At 50.1% G+C, this 25,458-nt stretch overlaps 9 protein-coding genes across 9 annotated transcripts; 4 read left to right on the top strand and 5 right to left on the bottom strand.

The window, feature by feature from the left end:
• The first annotated feature begins 1,936 nt into the window (after positions 1–1,936).
• On the top strand, positions 1,937–2,896 carry EI90DRAFT_3054662 (uncharacterized protein). Its single transcript, XM_039060102.1, has 5 exons — positions 1,937–1,963; positions 2,021–2,094; positions 2,150–2,267; positions 2,332–2,546; positions 2,598–2,896. Exons 3-5 carry the CDS (start codon positions 2,181–2,183, stop codon positions 2,788–2,790), a joined length of 495 nt encoding a protein of 164 aa, XP_038917155.1. The 5' UTR covers positions 1,937–1,963; positions 2,021–2,094; positions 2,150–2,180; the 3' UTR covers positions 2,791–2,896.
• EI90DRAFT_2918189 (uncharacterized protein) lies at positions 2,891–4,204 on the top strand (the record flags this gene model as incomplete). Its single annotated transcript, XM_039054641.1, has 9 exons — positions 2,891–2,944; positions 2,997–3,018; positions 3,083–3,180; positions 3,239–3,274; positions 3,322–3,371; positions 3,428–3,466; positions 3,516–3,598; positions 3,662–3,700; positions 3,762–4,204. 9 exons carry the CDS (start codon positions 2,891–2,893, stop codon positions 4,202–4,204), a joined length of 864 nt encoding a protein of 287 aa, XP_038917156.1.
• A 624-nt stretch (positions 4,205–4,828) lies between these two features.
• Positions 4,829–5,637, bottom strand: EI90DRAFT_3054666 (uncharacterized protein). The gene has a single exon (XM_039060103.1). The coding sequence runs from the start codon at positions 5,538–5,540 to the stop codon at positions 5,046–5,048; it is 495 nt and encodes a 164-aa protein (XP_038917157.1). The 5' UTR covers positions 5,541–5,637; the 3' UTR covers positions 4,829–5,045.
• Positions 5,517–8,948, bottom strand: EI90DRAFT_715637 (uncharacterized protein). Its single transcript, XM_039067991.1, has 5 exons — positions 6,591–8,948; positions 6,031–6,536; positions 5,846–5,848; positions 5,692–5,815; positions 5,517–5,635 (listed from the first exon to the last, which is right to left on the bottom strand). The coding sequence occupies exons 1-4, from the start codon at positions 8,723–8,725 to the stop codon at positions 5,766–5,768; spliced, it is 2,694 nt and encodes an 897-aa protein (XP_038917158.1). The 5' UTR covers positions 8,726–8,948; the 3' UTR covers positions 5,517–5,635; positions 5,692–5,765.
• Positions 8,949–9,905: 957 nt separating this feature from the next.
• On the bottom strand, positions 9,906–11,691 carry EI90DRAFT_3054669 (uncharacterized protein). The gene is made up of 4 exons (XM_039060104.1): positions 11,453–11,691; positions 11,295–11,389; positions 11,171–11,229; positions 9,906–11,103 (listed from the first exon to the last, which is right to left on the bottom strand). The coding sequence occupies exons 1-4, from the start codon at positions 11,602–11,604 to the stop codon at positions 10,081–10,083; spliced, it is 1,329 nt and encodes a 442-aa protein (XP_038917159.1). The 5' UTR covers positions 11,605–11,691; the 3' UTR covers positions 9,906–10,080.
• A 949-nt stretch (positions 11,692–12,640) lies between these two features.
• On the top strand, positions 12,641–15,413 carry EI90DRAFT_3145422 (aconitase family-domain-containing protein; the record flags this gene model as incomplete). The annotated part of the gene is made up of 9 exons (XM_039065291.1): positions 12,641–12,702; positions 12,852–12,896; positions 12,950–13,015; positions 13,076–13,212; positions 13,274–13,311; positions 13,367–13,409; positions 13,462–14,941; positions 15,003–15,087; positions 15,144–15,413. The coding sequence occupies 9 exons, from the start codon at positions 12,641–12,643 to the stop codon at positions 15,411–15,413; spliced, it is 2,226 nt and encodes a 741-aa protein (XP_038917160.1).
• A 1,804-nt stretch (positions 15,414–17,217) lies between these two features.
• Positions 17,218–18,057, bottom strand: EI90DRAFT_2971687 (uncharacterized protein; the record flags this gene model as incomplete). The annotated part of the gene is made up of 3 exons (XM_039055737.1): positions 17,218–17,653; positions 17,702–17,818; positions 17,885–18,057. 3 exons carry the CDS (start codon positions 18,055–18,057, stop codon positions 17,218–17,220), a joined length of 726 nt encoding a protein of 241 aa, XP_038917161.1.
• A 1,930-nt stretch (positions 18,058–19,987) lies between these two features.
• On the bottom strand, positions 19,988–22,081 carry EI90DRAFT_3154162 (thioredoxin-like protein). Its single transcript, XM_039065915.1, has 7 exons — positions 21,947–22,081; positions 21,744–21,854; positions 21,465–21,686; positions 21,166–21,407; positions 20,614–21,112; positions 20,474–20,554; positions 19,988–20,411 (listed from the first exon to the last, which is right to left on the bottom strand). The coding sequence occupies exons 1-7, from the start codon at positions 22,003–22,005 to the stop codon at positions 20,099–20,101; spliced, it is 1,527 nt and encodes a 508-aa protein (XP_038917162.1). The 5' UTR covers positions 22,006–22,081; the 3' UTR covers positions 19,988–20,098.
• Positions 22,082–25,033: 2,952 nt separating this feature from the next.
• On the top strand, positions 25,034–25,458 carry EI90DRAFT_716264 (uncharacterized protein; the record flags this gene model as incomplete). The annotated part of the gene is made up of 1 exon (XM_039067992.1): positions 25,034–25,458. A coding segment is annotated over exon 1 (402 nt), but the record flags the coding sequence as incomplete, so codon positions are not given.

The following is a 25,458-nucleotide window of genomic DNA, read 5'->3' on the forward strand; positions in this document are numbered from 1 at the left end:
CCAATATCGCCTATGCAGTGGGTGCTTTGAGTCAATATTCCGCCAATCCTGGGAAGGAACACCTTATCGCTGTCAACTGCTTATTCAGATACCTTAACTATTCACAAAACTACAAGTTGGTTTACAATGGTAAAGCTCGCAATAACAACTTCACAGGTTACTCCGATTCTGATTGGGCTGGTGACCCATGTGACCACCAATCTGTTTCTGGCTTTGTATTCAAAATCGCTGGAGCTGCCATGTCCTGGAGTTCGAAGAAGCAGTCTTCCACTGCATTGTCCAGCACGGAAGGGGAGTATATGGCGCTTACCCATGCTGCCAAGGAGGCAATATGGATTCAACAACTTATTGGTGATGTTCTCAAATCCCGCTCTATTCCTCATACTATTCTCAGTGACAATCAAGGTGCCCTCACCTTAGCCATCAACCCTGCTTACCACGTGCGCATGAAACACATCCATGTTAGGCAGCATTTCATCTGCAAGTGCATCAACAACAGTGATGTGGATCTTGACTATATCCTGATGGCTGATCAAGTAGCTGACGTTCTCACCAAAGGACTTGCACAGATCAAACATGAGAAGTTCACCAAAGGGATGGGAATCATTAACGCCAATGTTCATTGAGTGGGCGTATTGGAATATCAATGTCCATGCGTACTAATATTTTCTTTACTGACGTGATATCAATTGAGGATATCGTATATACCTTTTGTCTTGATGTCCTCTTCATTGCCAGTTATAGCAGGCAGTCGCTATAAGTGATATTAGCACTAGGTGTATAAAACACACTGTGCACGGAAATTTTTCACACCCCCTCAGTTCTCTTGTTCAAGACTGAGGTGATATCCTTTTATTTACTTTATTCCTTGTATGCGAATTCTGACTGTATCTACAGACTGCACATATAGGTAAAGGAACAATAAATCAGTTCTCTTGTTCGAGACTGAGACCGCGCATATAGTGCTTATTTACATTAGGGTGTATGACTCTGTGCAGAGTATTAATGGGGGTTGGCAAGCCATAGGCTTGCTGTGATACAGTCACATGCAGAAATTCATAGTCTCGAAGCAAGGGTAAAATGTTAGGGGATGTAACTCCCTCTACTGCACCTTTGGGGTTTAGTGATATATAGAAAAGGTCATCGTGTAACATTAAAGAAGAGTACAAACCAGACAATTTTTTTTTTCATGCTGGATATGTCATTGGCACCTTATATTTCAATTCATTGGAAGTTCCCACACAAAACAACAAGAAAAAACACTGAAATCGGAGGAAGGAGGCTGAAAGGGCAGAGAAAGCCAGATGCAAGGAAGATTTTCTAGGTGTGGTGGTTCTATGGAATGATTTGGAGTGGGAAAAATGGGGTATGTCGCAGGAAAGAAGGTAACTGGCAAGATATTGGATGAGCAACTAGATGCTTGTAGGTGGCTTCATAAACAAATCCCCCCAAAGATCCGAATGACCAGGGAAGTGGACAAAGAGGTGGCCCTAGTTGTGGCCACCAAACGTGCAATCGATATGCCTGGTCCGGTCAGAGAAAACAATGCTGATAGAGCATATGAAATCGGTGATTCCAACAGCCAGAACCTATGAGATATTGACGATTAGAGACTATCTACATGTTTTCTGATAGTGAAAAGTGTTGTTGAGATGATGGATCGGGAGAAAGACTTTCTGCACGCAAATTAGATCACGTGGTACCACAAAGTTAATGCGACGTTGCCGGTCCCAAGAGTACGATCATGGAGTCTCGTGATCAGCTCAATGGTCATTTAGCGGCGCAGCTATCGGGAGGGCACCTTCACACTTTTTGAAAGGATAATGCAACGAAGACGGAGCGTCTCGAAGAGTTATGTCCCAGGCTTCTTGCCTTCACGAAACCAAGCGAAACCTATTAGCTCGATCGATGACATATCAGAGTTAACGGAGACGTTGCACAAGACGGAGGCTCTGTTAGCTACGTAAGTAACCTGGTTGCTTAAATGTTGAATGCTCCTGAGTCCGTAGCGGTCCGTTAGGTGTTCTTCCGCTCTTCGACCAAAGCTTGAGTCACGTCGAGCCGAGTGCGAAGCGCGGTTGCGCCATCTGACGAGTATGCGCACTGTCGAAACAAATCTCAGGAACACCCACATTGATCCTTATGCCAGGGTGCCCACGCCACCGTGCGAAGACGCCACCATGGCGGATGGACAAGGGGAAGGCCCATCAACATCACGAGATCCAGTATCTACGAAGTTGCGGATATTAAATTCGCCCGTTGTTATGGTACGTTAAATGAAGGCACAGTGTCTTTATATGAGGATAGGTTGCTGATGGCGGGTATGAATAGCGTGGGCAGACCCACAAGTCTTCTACACACAGCACCGCGACGCTCGATCATCGCGAAGCTATCAGACTTCAGCAAGCAGAATCAGAGAAAGCTATGGCTCGTCAAAAGCGGACTGGACAGTCTCGGAATGCATGGGAAGAGAAAATTTTACCTCGTGCATCACGATGGGACGCACTTTCCTCTAGCGAGCGAGACCGTGCGATCCTCGCATTCATGTGAGATCGTCTGCTCGGCTCATCTGTTTTATGCTCATTTGAACCCTCCAGGCAAGCTGGCCCGTCAGAGTCTGATGAAGAATACGGCGGAGACGAAGACGAACTAGATGATGTGCTAATGGAGACCTTGCTGAACGCCGAGTTTGAAGATGGCACGAAAGGCCAGAATATACTGGAGCCGGATGATTTGTCCAACATTATACGAGTCCAAGTCCCTTCTGACATCAACATGGATGATTGTTAGTGTTGCCGTATTGATTCTGATAATTATACCTTACATATTTGGTTATACGTTTGTATGTACTTGTGTTGACCGACACCGATTGCAATTGAAATTTAGCGAAATGGACGAGCTTCACTGCAATCGTTTAGCCTGTAGAAAGCTGCTTACCGAAAAGGTGCGCCGGCCAGCCTGTATCCATGGCTTAAGCACCTCATGTCATGCCGCAGGCTGTTGTTACCACCTGCTCACGTAGGGCCGCGCCGACATTATATTTCTTCTTCAGGGTCAGTGTTGATGCGCTGAACATATATAGATATCTTCTGCATAGAGTGTGCGAATGGGATTTTCTCTACACCTACTCTCGTCTGTGCAGCGTGTGAGACCACCTTGGATCAACCTGACGATGTTGTAGTGCGTCATCTGCGAAAGCGAGGACTTTTGCGCAGGATTTGACGCGTCCTACGCGTAGATATGCTCTCTTCATCCTACTAATGACTACAAAACTGTGTGCTTGTTCTCTCCGCACTCGAATCATTCTAATACGTGCACTAGTCAATTCTGTCTGGTCTGAGCCCAACGATCATTCTGGAAATATGCTCTCGGTCGGTATCTGTGTTTGCGACTGCGGCTCTTCGTCTCTTTCGAAACTTTTATCTAGGGCCATGTCATTCTGGCAGTATCAGATACATCAAGAGAGGTCCCCTAAATATGGACATCCTTGAGCAGTGTGTGACACATCTTCTTAGCTCGTTCCAGCAAGCCGTATTGCGGAACGCCAACGAACGGAATGCCCAGATGCAAAAGCAGTTAGAGAATGTAGTTCGAGAAGGTGCCGTAATCAGTCGCGTGCTTTGTCGCGTGTATCTGAACAGACTTGCTCCCCTTCGGTCAGCGAACTCCGAATTAAGTCTACTCAATACGAAAGTTGCGGGTACGTGGCAACGTGTTCCTTATTTTGTTCACATGCATGCCGATCACCGTGTACTGTCCAGCACTTGAACGCGACTTGGAGGTCGAAAGACGGAAGAACCGTGACTTAATGGATGCTGCGAAAGATAAGGACGCTGAATATCAAAAACTCAAAGGCCAGCTTGACAAGATGAAACGGAAAGCGCTTCTCGGCTCGACGTCACTCTCTGCAGCTGCCCAGAATGCGGATGCCAGTGAGAAGCATGTGTATCAGTCCAACCATGCCGGAGTCATGCTTCCATCGACGACAGCGGCCGCGGATGGGACAGGCCTTCACGGAACTATGAATACTAACTCATCCAGGCTCCGTGCAGGTTTGCATCAGCTTGGAGTATCGGGTATGCATGCTGGAGCCTCCAATCAAGGCAATATGGGCGAAGTCGTCAACGGTATGGATGCTAACAAGGCACGAGTTGATGTCAATCAATCATCTTTCCGAAATACCGGTACCGCTTCCATCTTATGATGACCTTCATAGATCCAGCGAACGCCTATTCGCCAGCCTCCAGGTGCTCTTGGCTCATGGCATGCAAACCAGCAAAATCCCGCTTCGCTTCTTTCCCTAAACCGTCCTCGTCATTTCAATCCAGGAGGCACAAATGATTTGCACCGCCGAAGTGTCTTGCATGGCAATGGTCACGCAATTCCTGCCAACTACCCTCCAGCCCCACCACAGCAACAGCCCATATTGGATCAGCCAATATCACGAGAGCAGCATGCGTCGAAAAGACAATTCGGTGCACCTTCGGACTCTGGTTCAGATTCGGATTCTCGTTTGACTGCGAAGCATACACGACCACCGATCCACTTCCAACAGGGTCAGCAGCAGCAGCAACAACAACAACATTTCCCTCCACCACCGCACCAGCAAGGTCCATCGTACAGATCGGGGATTGAGGGATTTGCTATGCCAGCAGCCCCCAATACCAAAAGAGGTCAGCGATATATGCATCCTTCACACAGCTCGTACGCCATAATGGGGGGCTTCATTACCTTTAGGCGTTTTTGCACAACCCCCCAATCGCGCGGGTACGGGATTCAGACCAGCCTCTTACGCTCATTAGAATAGGATAATATGCACCAACTCTAGGAGGCCTCGGGATTAGGGACGTATGAACGCCAATCACATTGTTAGCAGATGGCACTGTTGTACAAAGTTACCCGATTATCCTCCCAATGTATATCATACTTTGACGACGTAATAAATCATTGATACAAGATGAAGCTTGCGGAAGAAACCGGTGGTACATGAGCATGGTTGATATGAGAACGAAGTTGGGGTTCAAACAGTGAAGGCAGTAATGACACTAATATCGTAGCCCGCTTCCCCCTTGATGAACATTCTTGAGCCGTGCGCCGACGAACGATGATCCTGGCATTGAGCCATTCATGTTCCCGAATAACAATGGCATCGATGTCACGGGCACGCTCGATCTCCTCGGAATTGCGCGTGGTCCACCAGGGAGAGTTGGCACCTTCTCTAGAACAATGGACCTCGGCGGTGGGGCAAATGAGCCCTTCGGGGGATGGGCTAGTGGACGGTAACTGGGTTGTGAGGGCTGAGGTCGCTCTCGTTTTACGCTAGCCCTCCTTCCGATTGCAGCAAAGAAGCCCTTCCCTCCATTCCGCTGACCAGTTGAATGGGCTTTCGCCGAAACGAGAGATGGGTAAGGAAGATTAGGGGGGAAAACCGCAGGCCCAGATTCCTCGGAGCGATGGAGTAGATTAGTGGCGGAATAAGCGTCTGCACGTATAGGAAAAGTCATTTCAGTCCTAGTAGAAGTACGGGACATGTGGGACATTCGACGACGAAGTTTTGCACCACCTGGGCGAGCAAACGATGATAATGGGCCAAGTGTATCGCTTTCATTGTCTTCAGCAGGGCGAGATCGGCCCACTGCAAATAAACTATGAGTTAGACTCAAGTCTAATCAGTGGAGTAAGCGTCTCTACCTTTTTTCTTCTGATTGAGACCAAGAATCCAGGCCTCAAGCCCACAATCCTCAGCCGCAAGCTCATTAATTTTTTCAGCGTACCCAGCCGCACGATCCAATGCGGTGCGCATCTTCAGAACGTTCTGGAACTCCATTGCCTGTGGCCAGCCTACCACCTTCCTTATCAGTCGCTTGGACTTCTCCGGTGGGGGAGAGGGTAATGGCTGCATGGAGAGTGGTTTAGGTGAAGAGCTTTCGTTCGAGTGAAGGCTGGCGCGCTGAAGCGGAAAAGCCATGGAGAACGAGGAAGCGCGTTTCTTAAGTGCTGAGAAACGATTAGATTTTGCTGAACGTCCACTAGAATGGTCCTGATCGGAACCTCCGGTAGGTGGAGGTGTGTGGACGCTGGTCATGGATAGTGTATTCGTCCGATCATTGCACGCTTCACGGGAAGAGGTCCTAGAGATACTCGTTGCATCCGTGATTTGCGCATGAACGTAAGAGCTGGTATCAAGGCTACTGGAGCTATCCCATTGACGAAGTTCAACAGTGGGTTCGCTGGAATCGGGAGGGTTATCGTTTTCGTACCAAGAGGCTTGCGCAGCATATGAGGGCGCCACACTGTTTAATCCCATGTCATCCATGGCATCATCCACCACAGCAACCAGGTCATCAATGGTATCTCCCCGGGTTGGAGAGAGCGGAGCGATAGGTATGGCGGGTAATTCTTTTGGTGGAGGGGAAGGAGGATTAGAGGATATGACGCTGGAAGGTTCACGGAAGTGGTTATGTGAGGGTGGTGAGGACGATAACGAGGAAATCTTCTCCGGAGATGAAAACATAATGGGATCATCGCCCGGAGGACTTAGAAACAATAGTCAGCAGGGAGTGTCGTTTAAGCAAGCAAATAAAACAAACGTTTTTGGACCTTCAATCTGTTGGCTCACGAAATCATCATCGTATGCACTATCCGATACTCGCCGCGTTGGATGCGAACTATTGCTGTAAATAGAATCGCTCATACCGCTGAGCCGTGTTGTCTGGGAACGAACGGATGACGAAGTTACCACAGAACCTTGTGATAAAGATCGATTGACCGTAGGTGGCGTAGGAAGAGGTCGAGATCTCACACTAGATTTGCCGCTATCGTATGAGGTACGCTGTCTTGTGTGGCGAACTTGGATTTGAGTGGCTTGTGGAGACTCGAGCTCTATGGGAGACTGGGGGATAGCCTCAGACACGATAGACTGCATCTCACTAGGCGCCGCCGGAGACAGTTGGACACCATGGATTGATGGGTAATTTTGGGCAAGATCGGGATAGTTGTTTTTCCTAGGAGGGGAGGACATACGGGGAGGACGGGGAGGTGGAGAGATTGGTGTAATAGGATGATTCATTGTGGTAGTCAGGGGAGTAGAAAATGGTCGAGTTTCTTGTTGGTAGTGTGCCGGTGGTCCAGTTATTTGGGCAGGCGATGAAGGGACCAGGGGGACTGTCAACATCATGGTCTCAGGGGACGTCGAAGCGGATGATATCGACACTGGTGTGTTCGCCGCCGGCGATGACATTATTGGGACACCTGCTGCTTGCACTGATGTGGAAGTGGCGGGCGCTGGCGCAGAGGACAGCAATGATCCTGGAGCAGGGGACCGGCGGGGTGGCTGAAGAGCTTTTGGAAGGGAAGGTGGTGGTCCAGCAGCACCGTGAAGAGCTGAATCGAAAAACATGTACGGCATGTCCGGAGAGAACGTAGGGATAGGAGACGCCCGTGACACTTGGGTGTGTGTTGTTGCACTAACTGGAGGTGCACCGCCATAAGTTATCTGGAAAGGCTGCGGTTGAAGGTTGGTTGCTGGCCAAGCCATCTGCAAGGTATGGATCACCGGGCTGGCGATTTCCGTGTCTGCGTCCTTGCTTTGGACTACTGTGTCGGTGGAAGGTGAAGTTGTGACCCACTCCAACCCTGATTGTAATGATGGGGACTCCGAGAGTTGAGGGTGCGGAAGGTCCGCGGTCTGAACAAGCGACTCTATGACCGGAGGCTCAAAAGACGAAGCTTCGTCGACGTCAGCACTATAAAGAGTCTCGCGGGAATCCGACTCCGGCCTCGTGCTCGCATGTGTCATCTCGTGCTGTGCTGTAACGCGCGGTCGGCTCGCTTCAAGCGCAAATTGCGGCTTCTGCTCCGCATCTCCTCTGCCTTCATAAGCAGGCTGAAGTTCAGGAGTGGAGAAAGATATTGGCTCATGGCTTCTTGCGCGTCGATGGGCGAGATAGGGGCGAGTGGGAATATCATCATGAGTGCCACTTCGATGGGCCGGATATGGGGTCAAATTCGTATAGGATGAAGGTGCTACATCTGGCGGTGCCACGAGCGCTACACGAGGCTGATGCATACCTGGATTCACAACACGTGGATTGCTTGAGCGTCTGTTTCTGCGAATACCTGATTGATGAAGTTTGAGCATCATACCTCGCCTTGAAGATAATGAGTTGTTTCTGTTGAGTGACCGTATCTGATTCTGACCCGACATGATATTGTCCAGCGATGAAGTGTGTTCAGAAGGCGGTGCAGAGTTCAATTCCATAATTGCGAGTCTGCGGTTATCTGCGTTTCGAGCTGCGCGAGCGCTGGGCCGACGTTTAATAGCACCGCCAGGGGCATTTGAAACTGACTGCGAAGCCAGGACAGATATTTCCGCATTGGCATCGCCGCGAACGGTCACCATAGATGATCGTCTCTTTCTGTCAGCCTTGTCCCCGTCGTTGCCGTTGTTGTTCCGTGCTGGTGAAGGGGACCTTGACCTTTCTCCGCGGGAATACTGGCTATCCGATGAAGACGACCTGATGTCATCTGAGGACGAGGATGAGGAAGAGTAGAGTGCGCCAAACCCAGATGCAGCCGCCTTAGAATGGTAGTACTCTAGCATTGATAACGTGTCAGCGTCAGGTCGATCATCCATACTTAGGCGCGTCTGTGCACCACGTCGCCGAGAAATTGCTGCGTCAAGCGCCGTCGTCAGGAGTCTGATGACAGCTGGCTGGCAATTCATATGCTAATCAAGTCACGCACCAACATGGTTCCCAGGCTTTCGATGCACTGATGGCTGACCGACACTGCGGTTGCTCTGAGTAGCTTGAAGCTCAGCCTGCATGATATCTGGATAGGATTTGGGAGCAGAAGGCAGCCGTGCCTGCAACGAGGCAACAGCGGAACCTCCCCACTGGCAATGCTCCGAATTGATACTGTTTACGAATGTTGTCCTGAACTCCATGGCTTACGTAATTCCAGCTCGACAGAATGATGTGGACTCCAGCACTTTGGACAACCTCCATGAGATGTAGCCCTTTGCCGGACTATAAGGATTTCAAAGAAACTTGGAGGCATCCCCTCCCATCAACAAGTCTAAGTTCGAGCGCATCCCTCGACTCAATGCGTTCGTTCAGTATGCGGAGATTCCACAAACGCGCCGTTCTGATATTGAAGGGCGCTCAGCGACTTCCGGTAGCCCCATTCCCCTTTCAACGCCTGACAGACTTGCAGAGATTCCGTATCTTGGGGTTAGGATGTGTGGCTGTTGTTGTTTTTAAGGAAGAATCTGATACGAACACGATAACCAATCGCAAGTTGTCTGCTGTTGGGTATGCTCGGCTGCCGTTTAAATTTTGAATCTGTCCCCTTTGACAACGCACACCCCGAGAGAGCATCCGGACCCCCGTCCGCCATCCTGTCTTCTGGCAGCCGCTCTGCCTCCATCCGGTGGCGATACCACTCAAGATTTGCTCAACAGTGATGTTGACGGTGGCAATGCCCAGCTCCCGCTTCCGCATACCACACCTCCTCAATGAAGAATGATGCCCTCGAAGCAGGAGCGATGTGCATCTATCATTTATTATTCATTACAGGGAGATCCTCATCTCCAAATCTCAAGTTCAGGGCAGTTGTATCTGATCTCATATATCTTAGTACCTCATCGCTTCACTGGTTTATTCATCGTGTGGGACACCTCAGAGTGAAAACCGCAGATTCATGTTACTTCTTGGCCAACCGCGATCCACATAATGCCACATGGGACACCTGGTGCATCAGGTGAAGAAACTCAGTACGGGATTTCATCCCGTCAGTGTAGAAAAAAATAGGAAAACCCCATCAGATCTCGCCGCTAGACACAGTTTTTCTATCAGCCAGCTGGTGCTCTGTACCACTCAATTACAGTCATGACAATGAATAACTGGTAGATTATGTGACAGGCGCCACTTTAGGAGCACAGCATCAAATTCGACGTATCTGAGCATGACCGAACACATCCCCTGGACTGCAGGCCTCCAGGTGTTCAATTTGGTCTAGGAAAGTGAAGGATTATCCTCGCTATTCACATTCTGCGAAGTGGTTTCATGCCGTCGTGACTCAATCGTTTCTTTCATCCGCGTCGCCCATGAGCCAACCGTCCTCGTCCGCATCTACATTTGCACTGATGCCACCCGCATACATAGGGACACCCATGCGTTCCATAGTTCCCGAAGCTAAACTGAACGATTGGGTAACCTCCATGAGGTTCTCAAGCTCATTATCCGCTGCGTTCAGGCCCTCGGATGGCCCGAACGAATCCCCCAGGCTCATGGTCAGGCCCTTCAGCGGAGAGGTTTCTTGCAATACAGTATCCGGTGCGGGTGTCATACTGGGCTCGCGAAAGAGAGGGGTGCGCCGTCTTGATGGTTGTGGGCCAGGGGTGGGTGATAAATGAATGAAGGGTGCCAGGTGGGCTTGGCGACTTGGCAGGAGCGATGAGGCGGGAGCATCTCGCACCCGCGATGGTTGCGTTCCGGGAGACTTAGAGGTGAAACCTGGCTTCGGAAGTGGTGGATAGGGCTGTACGATCAAGCAGAGTTTGTACTTTGATATTGTGAAGCCCGTGTACGACGTAGTCAGCTTAAGCTTCTTTTTGTCGGCTGCATCTTCGTTATCACTGTCATCGACATCAAATGGGCTTGGCAGAGGATTGGACAAAGAAGGGTAGTGTAGGATGTCATCGTGGTCACTACGTTCCATCTTTATTTCTGCCTCATATCCATCATCTTCACCGGGTTCTTGGAATGATTGGCGGGCATTGGAGGAGCCTAGTTCATCTCCCGGCTGGCCTCTTTGTTGCTCTGAATCGCTGAGTTCTTGATAGTTGGCGACCCTAGATTTAGTACGTCGTGACCGACGAGGTTGCAAAGGGGTAGGCACGAGGTGAACCTCAGTTTGCTCTCGGCTTTGTTGTTGATCAAGATCGTCGACTTCAAGACTCTGAGGACGGGCTCGCTTCTTCCCCTGAGTGCTGGATACCAACCCACTCTCCCTAGTAGGCTGGAATGCTCTAGGAGATACACTAGCAGTTACGGCAGGCTTCGCTGACACAAGTGGAGCAGCAGGGACAAACGACTGATGCTGCGAATCAAGACGTTTTGGTTTGCCAGGCTTTTCACAAAGGGGGGGGGGGGGTGAAATAAGCCACCTTGATTAAAATAGTGTGGTGATCCGCTTTCTCGAGGTAGTAGCCAAACTGATACGTTTCTGGAAGGCCCGGGCCCATAAAACATGAGCAATGCTCGCAGAGATTAACGTTTCGCCATACTCACTTCCACGAAATACATCAACCCCAGAAGTCTTCTTCATTGATGAAGGTCCAGGAGCGACCGCCGCGCGGTCTTCAGCCTCTATCTTTGGACCTATGCTTCAGCGTAGGGACGCTCGATCAGTTTTGTCTGGAGCATTGTCCTAGAGAGTCGGGCCATACAGGTACCGCATATCTTCTACCACTTGTTCGAGTGTGCTCTGAGTCATCCACTCCGTGTGTCCGTTCTGGTCGTCCAGATGCAGGAACACGGGAAGGATAGTTTGCGTATCAACACGTAAGTACAATAGGTTTCTAGAGCGGAAAGCAGGCATGCCAGCAATGTATAATGTGGATGACAGCTAGGCAGGTTACCAGCCTCTATTGGGATAGAGATGACAGCACCGTCAATAGTCATAACTTAGTGAAATACAATTCAATTCCCAACCGCTTAGCGCTTAGGCCCCGCCAGACACTACTATTCATTGGTATTCTCGCAATTGTTGGAAAGAATGCATTTAAGGCTTTCTCTATTAGTTACAGAGCTCTCTGCAGCGAGTCACACGTATGTTGACCCCTTTTGCAATATACTTGACAGCGATCATTTCCCTCCAGCACATGGCGCCCTCGGCTCAATCGGAAAATTTATGTTTTGGAGCTGAGCATTCTAGCCAGAATGAGCGTCTGCAACATCAGCGTCGAGCCTGGTGCTCGCGGTGGGATAATTGCACCAGGCGAGACCAGTCGCATCCAAGGGGGATGAATGGGGGGGCACGCTGTGGCACCACGATAGGGCAAGTTCGACACTAGAAGGATCTTTCCCACGAATACATGGGAACATTGCCCAAGGATACCGTTCCGCGGATTGCTAGAGCGGATCAGGTCATGGTTCCCACGTTTCCGATGACCCGCTAATGCGGTTTGCTCCGAGCAACTTGAAGCTCACCTTCACATATGTGGATTGCGTGGCGGAAATAGACCAATGTGTCCACGATCACCACCAACCAAGCTACCGTGAGAGCCTTGGCACGCTCCGAAACGTCAGTGTTGCTGAAGCGAACAGAACCAATCAGGGGACATGTAATTGGAGCCGGGGCCCAACATTATTTTTACATTCGGGTCGCAGGTTCGGACAGGACATATCAGTTAATTGCACACCGGTATATTGAAATGACAGGCCATAACCTTGTGGCGGTAGACATGCAGGGGCTTTGTCGACACCAACTTGTTGTGTCAGGTGACCACTTCTGGGCCCTCCGATCGGCCGAAGCTTGACCAGTTTCCCCAAGCTATAACATCCCTGACATCGGGCCCTTTTTGTCCATTCTCCTTTTATCTTCTCCCTAGCCCCCTATCGAATAAGAACTCCAAATGCCAGCCCCAGCTCCAGCACCTCGCACACTGTACGATAAGGTTTGGGACGACCATGTCGTGTGAGTTGGACTAAGCATGTTGGACAATGTCGTTGTACTGAGGCACTGGGTCAGACACCAGCAAGAGAGTGGGGAGACGCTCATTTACATCGATCGGTGAGAAACAAACATTGTTAGCACTTAAATCGATCGACTTCCCCGCGCTCTAGTCACCTTGTACACGAAGTTACGAGTCCCCAAGCCTTCGAAGGCCTGTGGGTATATAACACATTTTCCAGTGGATTTCTCATTCAAGTTCGCTTTGAAGCCGAACCGCTGGGCGGCCAGTACGCAGGCCCGATTGTACATTAGCCACCGTCGATCACAATGTTCCGTAAGCCTTCACCCTCAAGCCTCCAGAGAACTGACGCCAATACTAGTTTTGACCTGTTAGAACTATCTCCCGCAAAAACTTTACTGACGTGAAAACTTTCATCGACGAGCCAGAGTCCCGCGCTCAGTGTGTTGCACTTGAGGAAAATGTCAAAGAGTTTGGCTTGACATATTTTGGGATGTCAGACAGAAGACAAGGTATGATCACCGCTTCTAGCAAGGCTCTGCATTTGTTCATCTGTGTCGGTATTTTGATTAGGTATTGTCCACATCATTGGTCCCGAGCAAGGATTCACAGTGAGTGGACCATCACTTATCCAAAATTCAGGTGCTCACACTTATATTGTCGTAGCTCCCTGGCACTACCTGTGTCTGTGGCGACTCACATACCTCAAGTATGTTGCTCCTATATCTGCCCAATACTCAAAGTGATCATTCCCCCTTCAGCACATGGGGCCTTCGGCTCGATTGCCTTCGGGATTGGCACTTCCGAAGTCGAGCACGTCCTTGCTACGCAAACTCTCTTGCAGAGGAAATCAAAGAACATGCGAATAAAGGTCAATGGAACCCTCCCTCCCGGTTGCGCTTCCAAAGATGTTATCTTGCACATTATCGGGAAAATTGGGACAGCTGGAGGCACCGGTTGCGTCATCGAGTACGCGGGGAATGTTTTCGAGGAGATGAGCATGGAAGCCCGAATGAGCGTTTGCAACATGAGTATCGAGGCTGGTGCTCGCGCCGGGATGGTTGCCCCCGACGAAGTTACGTTTAAGTACCTTAAGGGCCGTCCGCTCGCACCCAAGGGGGAAGAATGGGAACGCGCCGTGGCATATTGGCGCACGCTTAAATCGGACCAAGGCGCTAAGTTTGATATTGAAGTGAACATACGCGCGGAAGATATCGTTCCTACCATCACATGGGGGACCTCGCCTCAGGATGTCGTTCCGATCACTGGAGTTGTCCCGGACCCTGCCTCCTTTACTGATCCTATTAAGAGATCCGGCGCCGAACGGGCGCTGGCTTACATGGGCCTCATACCGCACACACCAATGCAAGATATTGACGTCGACACGATCTTCATTGGCTCGTGCACTAACAGTCGCATCGAGGATTTGCGGAGTGCTGCTCAAGTCATCATCGCAGCCACTTCTGCTGATCCATCCATCAAAGTTCCAGGCAACGTTCACGCCATGATTGTTCCCGGTTCTGGCCTCATCAAACAACAGGCTGAGGCAGAGGGCCTGGATGCTGTCTTCAAGCGTGTTGGCTTTGACTGGAGAGAGGCTGGCTGTTCGATGTGCTTGGGTATGAATCCCGATCAACTTTCACCTGGCGAGCGCTGTGCCAGTACGAGCAACCGAAACTTTGAAGGAAGACAAGGGGCGGGAGGCCGCACTCATCTGATGAGCCCTGCGATGGCTGCCGCCGCTGCTCTCACCGGGAAGTTGACGGATGTGCGCATATTCTTGAAGAAGGGGTCAAATCTGGATCAAACGAAGCTCAAAGTGACAAGCGCGTTCGATTACCTCACGGATGAGGTGCTACCCCCACCTAAGCCTGTGCCCCTCTCGGATTCACCGTCAGCAGCAGCGTCGGCGGCTAGAGCGAACTCGACAGAAACTGATTCTGTATCAGTTGCCGCGACTTCGTCAGCCGTTCCCCCATTCACCATTGTCAAAGGTGTCTCTGCGCCACTGGACATTGCCAACGTCGATACCGATATGATCATCCCTAAACAATTTCTCAAGACGCTAAAGCGTACTGGTTTAGGGGACGCCCTATTCCATACTTTAAGGAAGGATCCAAAGACTGGTGAGGCAACGGAGTTTGTTCTCAATCGATCACCGTATGACAAGGCGGTCATTCTCGTGTGCACTGGGCCAAACTTTGGGTGCGGCAGCAGCCGTGAACACGCGCCGTGGAGTTTGTAAGCGATTTACGTCACACCTTTCTGAGTTGCGGATGACTGAAGATCATGCACTTATCAGGAATGACTTTGGTATCCGAGCCGTGATCGCCCCATCCTTTGCTGAAATCTTCAAGAGCAACATGATGCAGAATGGCATGCTTCCGGTCACCCTCCCACCTGAAGAGTGTAAGAAATAGCCGATCATGCCCGTTCCGGAAAGCATCTCGAGGTCGATCTCGAGAAATGCGAAGTTCGACGCGATGGTGAGGAACCCGCTATCCCGTTCCAAGTGGATTCCTTCAAGCGTCACTGTTTACTGAACGGTCTGGACGGTATTGGTTTAACGTTGCAAAAGCAAGAGTTCATCAAGAAATTCGAGGAGAAACGGAGCGAGGTGTGGCCCTGGCTCGACGGCTTTGGGTATGCCAAAGGTGGTGGACGAGTCCCCGAAGTCCCGGTATCGAAAACAGGGAAGAAATTCGACTGGTGACAATTGACGGTTCTTTTGTTGTTCAATCGGTTGGAAGCCTCTGCGGTAGAAATGTATATCTAAGGACGATCATTACGACGACGTTGTATGCTGTTAGATCTAGGGGATTGATTGAGCAAGAACTGTTACCCATCACCCCGTCTCCAAGGTCGCAGAATTCAAGTCCAGGATATGAAAGATATTCCAGACAAGTGGTTTCCTTGCGAACGTAGTCGGGAGCATCTCAAGGCGAACTACTTTTGCTCAAGAACTGCCCATTCCTTAGTACGGTGGCTGGATTCCTCAGACGCGGTTCACTAGGAGCTTCAGTCGCAGGCTCTAATTTATATTTATTAAGCTGTCCCAAGTGTTTGACTCCGCGCGCAATCCTCACGTATTTGCGACTTCTGCCTGCTACAAGTATTGCACCAATATATGCACTACAGTACGTGCTCTGCATCGCTGTCACCTGCACAGCATTCGATCCAAGCATTGTTACACGAACCAATCCACGCTATTTACATTGAACGTTACGGTACGGGAGATGAAGGTGTGTGCGTTCCGGCTGGTAGGGTGTTACGTTGTACACAGAGAGGGTACATGGCGTACAAAAGTCCTTTGGATGCATGAAGATCAGTCAATCATGTATTAGACCAGAGGGGAGGATAGTGCTTACAGAGGGCACGTTTGAATGGAAATGCGGAAAGGTTTGCCAAGTCATCACGAGGTTTGGGACCATCTCCGAGATAACCAACACGAATGCTACTCTATCGAGGTGGGCTCACAGAAGTGGTTGAATTAGCCTTTAGATGCAAGGTGATTACAACCACGAACCTGGACACAGACATGGACATCGCAAATGGAGTTCGAGGTGAAATAGTAGGGATATGGGCGGATCGCTGAGAAGAAACACCAACATCCAGTGGTGTCCAAGACATGAAGTTCCCTCCCAGTTACACTGTCGTCGAGTTGGAGAGGTATCGTGGACCTCAAATAGAAGAACTGGGCGAATCGACGATAATTCAACGCGATGGAAATCACTATATACTATGCAAAATGGAGATACGAAAGTTATCCAAAAAAGACAGATGACGACGGATGTTGCTTACGCTTTTGCAGATTACCATGCACAAGGGCAAATCATAGAATATCTATGGGTAGACATTGGAACACCACTGAGAGGAACCCATACACCTTTCAACGCGTATGTAACATTATGAAGAATGCAATGATATGCGAACATACGGGATTTCAAAGACACATTGTCCACGAAGACACCGTTCGAAGCTCTTGAAAGATGAACGATCAAAGTCACTAGGTGAAACCCAGAATGAAATTGAACAACGTCAGCTCAAGCAGGACGTATACATGCCTGATCTTGCGACAAGACTAGCGAAGAGCCTCGACACGACTCGATACTAAGTACACAAGCAGTGTGTTTTGTTATACCCCGATGAACTCTTCAGGTAGTCAGGGACATTGCAGCTAGCTGGGGTGACAGAAACAAAAGAACAACTGAGAAACCAAGGTGGGCGTGTGAAGACAGCAAGTAGGGGAAGACGGGCAAGACAAAATTCTGCGAGAGCAGGGATCCACTTGATCAGCACAACTGAACGGACGCGGCGTTACAGCATGCAGTGAGGCAGTGAGGCTGACAGCGGGTACGGCGCAACGGGTACGGTGCAGCGGACGCGTAAGAGTCCCAAGCGTACAGCGAACGCAAAAGGAGAAAAAGGTAGCTAGAGCATTGGTGCCGGGGCACCATGGCACACAAACCTAATTTAATCTCGTACCTCCATCAAATCACAATTTGCGGGTTGCTGTATTACATTACATCTTCAGCGTATGAAAGATATACAGGGTGTCCCCTAGCAGAATTTCTTTGGGACCTAACGTTCGTTCTCGCCCCGAATAAGCCAAAATCAACTATCTTGAATGATCCAACTGCCTTGGCAAACGTGGATTTCGTCTCCTCTACGTTTACCTCGGCTCCCACGATTGTAGTTTCAGGGGAGTCAGTCTTCACGGGGATATTGCAGCTCAGCACTAGATCGATGTTATATTTGTCTAGACGCCAGAGAGCCAAAAGGATCAGGACATCATCTGCTGTTGTTCGGTTGAATTTTTTGATGCGCTGGGTCCCACTGAGGAGGATCGGAGCTGGACGCTCCTGAGTTGAGGGTTCGCTCGAAGGTATTATTTGTTCTATGGATTTATTATTTTGTGCATCATTGTCATGCGCTAGCGAATCGAAGTGGAACCTTGTGAAGTCAGCTGAACGATTAAAGAAGAGCTTATGGGGAACGTACTTCGCCGCCTCTAAAAGATTATCTTCTTCAACTTTCTCGAGGATTTCGACTATGAACGTCACATCGTCCACGGGTGAGAGAAAAACCTCCTGGTTATCTGGTATTTGGCGCAAATCCCTAGGGTGGCGCACATTCAGACGGTGAATGCAAATCCAACACTAGCATGAACAGGCATCTACTGACGACGCATCAATAAAAGCTTCAGGGAGCTCAGTAGTGATGGCCCGCCAAATAATTGACGAACTGCTAGAGACATAGGCGCCATGAGATCTACGACGTGGTAGATCTCGATAACAAAGCTTCGACCGAGGTTTTATTTGGACCGAGGAACGCGCAATGGAATTTCGTTCGAACATGAAGTGGGTGACTTTGCTGATTCGCTGGCAAAGCAAGGCACATTAATCCCCTTCCGAAAGGGCAAGCGTTCATACATAAGTGCCACTCAAAAATAAATGCATCAGATACTGGTACACACGCCCGAAGCAAGTTAAACCATCGGAGTACTAGGCGTGGAATTGCATTAAACGGTGTTCCTCTAATAAGTGCCTGTTGGGGTTAGCAGTCCAAGACAATAGTCCACTGGCCAACGGCATCCAGTTACCGATCCGGCGGGACCAAGGCACGTAAGCCAAAATTGTAAGTTGCTTGTTTCACGCTTTGTCTTATTAACTCATGTTTTGTAATGCCTGCGCTCGGTTTCAGACCTCACGCTTTGTTCTTCATGTTTTCCACATGATAATCATCATGTATATAAGCCAGGCCTGCTCGCGAAGGGGCACGATATCTATCGTATCGCGCGATCGATATCGTGCTCAGTGATCGCGACTGCTAGCTGCGTATTACAGTCCTTACGTTTTAGTTACCTTGCACAACTTCGCATCGGTCATGCCTTCCTAGGCCAATAATTATTATTGTGAGACAAGGCCAAGGGGCCTTCGGCTATGTCTTGATACCACCTCTCCCCTGCATGTCCTCCCCCATCTTGCGTAAATCGATTTGCACTGCTAAGTCTTCTGACGTTGCACTCTCGTGTGCTGCGGCAAGATTGGACTAAGTGGGTCTTCCGGACTAACTCTTTGTGGATCAGAGAGAAAACGCTGTCGCACACCGGAGGCTCTTGAAAGAGATGGCCATGGAGTTATTCTGGCCTCTTTCAGTACGGGACTGTAATACTGTTCAGAAGAATACTTGCGCGAGGTGATGGGGCATACAGGAGGACCAAAGGATCTAGTTACTACTGTGAAGAATCGATCACCGATCACGGAGACGACTCCAGTGATGTCGAAGTCCACATTCACGGTGGTATCAATTGTCGAAGTCGAGCTTCCATCGCGCTAACATGGTTGGCGAGGGAACGTTCCAAGGCATTCGGATCCAAGGCGAGAGATGCTGTTTGGTCATCAAAGTTCTTTTCAATTCGCCGGACGTGTCCTCAAGTGAAGTGGGAGATGACAGTGGAAAGCAGTCTTTCAAGCCCACGGAAAAACCGAGGAGGCATGCAGTAAAAAGTGAATTCACTGGCCTAAAGGTTTTTCGGAATTAAGTGGCGTGTGCGGCACTCCACGCGCGATTGGGACGCCGGATAAAATCAAGACGAATAACAAGGTAATCTATCCAATCGATCCGAACTAAAGTAAGTCTGATATAGCTTTCTGGAAGCACTCTTTTTCCAGAACGAGCGTTCGTGCAGAGAGTGACATTACGAAACCTGGAGGTGATACCCAGGGCTTCTCACCGAACGGGTGAGAGAGTTTAAAAATGGCGCTATGTCAAGAGGCGTGCCATTAGAAAACCAGGTATACGACGATGAGATACAACACCATTCGCAGTCAGTACGCGTTTAATCTGATCAGCGATCGGGCTCAATGGTTGTTCGGCTTTAAGAAGACTACTCAGGCAAGCATGCAACAGGACGAAAATGATAGTCCTTCGAATGTTGTGGCCCATTCATGAAGGAGGAATCGAAAACTGAGAAAGAGGTGTGGTTGAGGCACGACGGCGTCGACGCGTTTCCGCGCACATTACGTTGGTCTCACTTTCCTCATTATCTTGAATGCATCGCGTAGAGCCTGAAGCGACGCCAAGCCCAGTCTAGACATCAGAAAGTCTGCGGAGATACCATCACCTCATTCGCAGTCGCAGATCAATGTAGGGAGGAAAGCAGTGTTGAACTTGAGAGTCGGCACTTCCCCCAACTGAGTCCATTTATGTCAGAGTAGATCAGGCTGGCAGTATTCCATTCGAGCGGATTACATAATGATCCAGCACAACAGTGTAGGAATCCTTCAGCGCAACACGTTTCGTACTAGTAATAGGTGTCCAGAACAATGCCCATAATTCCGTCAGAAGGAGAGCTCCAGTTTCATCAAAGGAAATTGGTGTTCAAACAGGGTACAGTTATGAAACGGAAGGGTGTAGAAACGCAACGCCCAAATCGTTTCGAGGGTTTATAATTCTTGATGTTGTTCCATGAAGCGTAGCTGCAGGACGTTGAGCGCTATCCGCCGGATCAGCAGTCTTGGCAACTGGCTTCGTCAGGTCATTCTTCGCCTTGGACTCGACGAACTCAATGAGAGATTCGAGTGAACGATCGCCATCGTAGTCAAAGAACTCGCGAGACCCTGCGGGCTTGAATTTGAGGGTAGGGTAGCCAGCTATGTGGAAAGGAGTTCCTGGAGGAAGATCATTCTCAGTGGCATCCATCTTGGCGCTGTGGGAGGGAAAGGAGAATGTCGTATCAATCTCCAGAACAACAGTGGATAGTGAACGTACATGGTGATTTGGTTGGCGCGGTCCGCGTAGGTTTCAGCAAGGGTCTCCCACGTGGGCAGTAGGCGCTTGCAGTGTCCGCACCTGAAATTGGAATCCATTGAGTGCATAGGCCGATCGAAACGGAAGTAATATTTGCTCACCATGGTGCAGAGAACTGGACGAAAACGTCCTTATCATCATCGTAAACAACCTTCTCAAAGGTTTCCCCGACGACTTTATAGTACTTCTCAGTTTGCTCCTCGGGAACAGGCTCGGTCTTCAACTTGGGCTGTAACTTGTCAGCAACAAAATTCTTGACAAATTCATCGACGGTCTTGAAATTGACCTCAGTGGATTGATCCAATGGGTACTTGAGCTGACTTTTGATGTCTTGGATCACGAAGCTTGGCCACTTAGCCTCTGTGAGAACAAGAGACTTTGCGTGTTCAACGAATTTGATCGCATCGATCCAGACGAAGTTAACGACGCCCTTTCGTTCTTTGGCAATGGGGCTGAGTTCCTTGATCAGCTCTTCCCGCTTAGGGTCGGTTGGTTCAATGAAGATATAAGCAAGTGGGAGGCCAGATGTTGCATAAAGGTTGTAATTTTCTCCAGATATCTCGTCAATGAGAGGAATAGCATTGGATCTGATCCAGTCGGCTAGAGAAGCGACGTCGCGGAAGCAATTTTCTCGGAAGGGAAGTCGTTGCGACCCTCATCGAACTTTTTGTAAAGAACGATAGCAGGTGGGGTGACGCCAGCCGCTTTGATGGCCGCCTCATCGGTTGTTAAACCGAACAGGTAATCGTCACGGTAGGTCTCAGCAACGGAAGAGAAGGCAGGAATGGGGGCTTCTTCGGTAGAAGTAGCATACGCAAGCACAACGACCTTATCAGCGACCTTGAATTCTTCGAGATTCTCAGAGGCAACAGTCGAGATGGCCGGGAGAGATTGTCTGGAGTCCCTCATCAACAAACGAAAAACATAGGCGGGTAGGCGCCAAGACACTCACTTGGTCATGTAACTGATGATGCCATCAGCTTGGCGAGGCCCTCCATATTCTGTCGGTTTCCCCTTTCTGTAGATCTTCAGCGTTGGGTAACCTTGTATATCATTTTCTGAGCAAAGGTCCGCCTGATCAACGCAATCGACCTTCGCCAACGTGATGTTCTTCTCCTTTAAAGCCGTTGCAGCTTCCTCATAGTGAGGAGCGAGCGCTTTACAATGGCCACACCTAATTGATCAAAGCGTTCAACCATGACCAAGATGAGGATGAGCAACCAAAACGTACCACGGCGCAAAGAACTCGACCAGTAAAAGGCCAGCCTTCTGCGTCTCAGCGCCAAAGTTGGCTGAAGTAAGGTCTATGACATCGCTGGGACCTTCACCCGCCGCTGCCCGCCTAAGTTCGGATCATGGAGACAATATTATTAATCAGCATGTGAACCCAGAAAGCAAGAGAAGGGTTGGTTGAGAGGAACATTTACTGCATACCATGGAATGACAGCCCCAGCGATGAGTAGCGATGATTTTAAAAGGGAAGAGATGCGCATTTTTGAAGGAATGGAGGGAATGGAGGAACGGCTTTGCTTTACTTATGTACTGTTGAAGTTCGACGTGTTCAATATGCAAATGTACAGCCACATGCCACGCATCAATATGATTGATCAACAGAAAAGCACGCTTGGGCGGAAATTGGACAGCCCCACGCACAGCCCCTGCGAAACGTCGATTTCCCCGGGTGGCCCAGGACCATGGTCACGGAGTCCCACACAAACCCTCAGGTGAAGTCCCTTCACCCTGCGAAACCTACGAAAGGTTCCGCCAAAAAAATGGCAATATTGGCTGTCCCATGATCATTCATGGCAGCGCATCGCTACTATAGAGGCTGGTCACCTGCCTAGCGCATTGCCCAGTCATGAAATTCGAAATAAATTGAGCATTTCCCCAGCTAATCCATTGAAATACGTAAACCATTAGGTAAGGTGCAATCTATAATACAGAGAGATCGAAATGGGAACCCTTGTTGCCTCCACTCGTGTATACCCTAGCACCTTTAACAAATGGGCGAGGGGGAGGGAACATGTCTGACGTAGGAAACGTAAGATTGCCTGAAACAGCTGCAGGCTCAGGAACTAGATTTGGACGAGCAATTAGCTTTAGAGTAATGGTGTTTACTGCAAACTCACTCTTGGACAGTTTTATGCCATTCTCCTTTGCTCCCTGTCCACTTCCTGCAGACACCGAGGATACTAGTCGACGAACAGGATGAGAGGACGACGAAATACTTTGTGGGGTCGAAGACACTCTGTTTCGAGGCGGTCCTCCAGGAGGGGGAGGGGGAGGTGGTGGTGGAGCAAAACCGCGTCGATCAGGGATAGAGGGGGCATTAGATGACGCTGCCGGAGGCGAAGGAGTTGGTCGAGGCGGTGGAGCTCGCGTGGGCCCAGATTCAGTGCTCGGTACCACTTGCGCACGCCCCGGTGGCAGAGGTAGGGTGGCAAGTTGTGAAGATGCAGGTCGCGGCGGCGGGGGCGGGGCTAATCGAGCTGATGGTGTTCTAGGTGTTGAAGGAGCACTGGATGGAGAAGATGGCCGGACTATTGACCCAGACCGGGGAGGTGGTGGTGGAGCATTCCTATTGGTGGTTGGCCCTCGCGGAGGCAGTTCGGGAGGTAAACGACGAGCAGGAAGGCTGGGAGCAGAAAGGGCAGATGGCGCTAGATAGTCATACATGAGCCCAGTTGCCAGCAAATGAGGGAACGTAGCTTACATGGCTTCGAAGAGGAATCAACACTAGAAGATAAAGATGGCACCGGTGGTATGGGGGGCGCTGTAGAAATAACCTATGTCAACTTCATGACCCGTGATTAAAAGGAAAGAGACATACGAGGGCGCACGGTTGAACTGGCAGAGAGATTCACTGGGGGTGGGGCACGGCCAGGTAACGGAGGTGGTGCCCTGGAGAGGGCGGGGGCTGACACTGGTGATTCTGGGGCCGTCAAAGTAGGCGGTGCCGGAGGAGGCGCACGAGGAATCACAGGAGGTTTCGGTGCCACTCTGGCCGGAGGCGCAGGGGATGTTGACAGAGGAGGTGGAGGCGCCTGGGGGGAGCGCAGGGACTACAAAAGTGTGAACTAGTGCACTCGCCCAATCGCCGAATAATGTACTTGCCTGAGGAAGATGGCGGGGGCGGCGCCGTGGGTTGACGAGGTGCATTGGCAGGAACAGGAGGCGGCGGAGGCGGCGGAGGTGGTGCAGGGGTTACGGAGGGTGCACCTGGAGTCTTCTTCGGTATTGAAGGTGGTTTCGCTAAATTCGTAAGCTTAGCTGATAAAACCGACATGTTTTGAGCATTAATGGCAGCCATTGATAATCGAGGCACACTCACAAGGGGGCCCTGATCCGACAGGTTTGAGTTTGGGTATGCCACCTGACAGAAGACCACCCAGCTGAGGCGGGCCAGCACCACCAACGGGAGGTGCGACACCACCGCCCGAAGTCCTCGCACCTCCACCACTGTCACCACCACTGCCGCCTCCGCTAGGGCTGGCGGAAGTTTTGACACCCGATAGCTGGGGGGCAGATCTATCATTTGTGGTTGCCTTTTTCAGAGCCTTCCTGATTGAATTTGCTTCAACAGCTCAGAGCTCGCCATTTGTAACCTTGTGAACGATCGATCAAGGCCAGACCCAGGTAAATACTAGAGACACAGACCTTGAGGTGTACGCGCACGCCTCTTCACTATCTCGATACTTATATACCGATTACTGAGCGCCGCAGTCACAGCACAATCACAGGTTGCGGAAATCGGAAAGAAAGTAACCACGTGCTAGCAGGACGCCCAGACTTGAACATGGCAGTGCTACTACTGCGTCAAAGCTACCGGTGACATGACAATGGAGCGCAAGACCCAAAGGACACGAGCCTACGAATGACAGTTCAACCCCGCTGCCTCCCCGGGAAACAGGGCAGGGAATTTACGGGTTGCTTACTTATTTATTTTAACGAAGATATGGGTTTATGGAGGGAGACCTCGCAAGACACCAAAGCCAATCCCGAGACCGAAGCCAAGACTCGATCTGTATACAAACGGGACATGGGGACGACGCCAACGCTCGACTCGTCAACAAACAACGTATACATGAAGCGTCGGCGATAGGGTCCGACCCTGAGCACAATCACCCATCATGCGTGGGGAGGGTTTCTCCCTTCTCTTTTCCCGAAGCTCTCATCTTGAGCAAATCTCGAGGCTGGGGTTTGTTGTTCTGCCTCCCTCCAGTAATATTGGCTTCTCGTGCATTCTCCCTAGTATGGCGTTCCCGCTTAGGCAGTCACAGACGCGGTTTTCATCACGCTGTTATTTACGACGGTAAACCAGTTGAGGCAGAAATAGATCTGGAAATCGAGCTTGTACTTTTTTACTCTCCTCACCCTTGTTTTTGCATATTTACGCCGAAGACCCTACGCCTTGCCAATGCCCAACAACACATTTTTCATCATGTCGAAACAATCCATTGTGACGCAGTATGTGCTTCGCGCACTATCTGCTCATCGAGCCTCGTTAAGTCAATTGGGCCGAGCTTCCGCCTCTGTTTATTGGTATGCAGGGGCCCCAAGGGATAGGAAAGACGACAATCACAAATGAACTTCGTGAATCTTTGTCTTGTCCGCCGAACTCACTGAGGGTCTCAGTGCTTTCAATGGATGATTTCTACCTGCCGTATGACGGACTCAAATCGACTGCCGAGAAATATCCAAACAATTGGCTCCTCAGTGGCCGCGGCCACCCCGGAACACACGATCTTGATCTGCTTCACCTCACTTTGACGAGCCTCTCGGTCATTAATGGGGAGGCTACTGCTCCCGTTGAGACGCCAGTATTTGATAAAAGCTTATTTGATGGTTATGGGGATCGTTCCTCATCCAAATTAACTGTAGCTGCTCCTCTCGACGTTGTGCTCTTAGAGGGGTGGTGCATGGGCTTCCATCATCTTTCCCACGAA

This window comes from Cantharellus anzutake (genome assembly GCF_015039405.1).
Source record: "Cantharellus anzutake strain C23 chromosome Unknown EI90scaffold_19, whole genome shotgun sequence".
Taxonomy (NCBI): domain Eukaryota; kingdom Fungi; phylum Basidiomycota; class Agaricomycetes; order Cantharellales; family Hydnaceae; genus Cantharellus; species Cantharellus anzutake.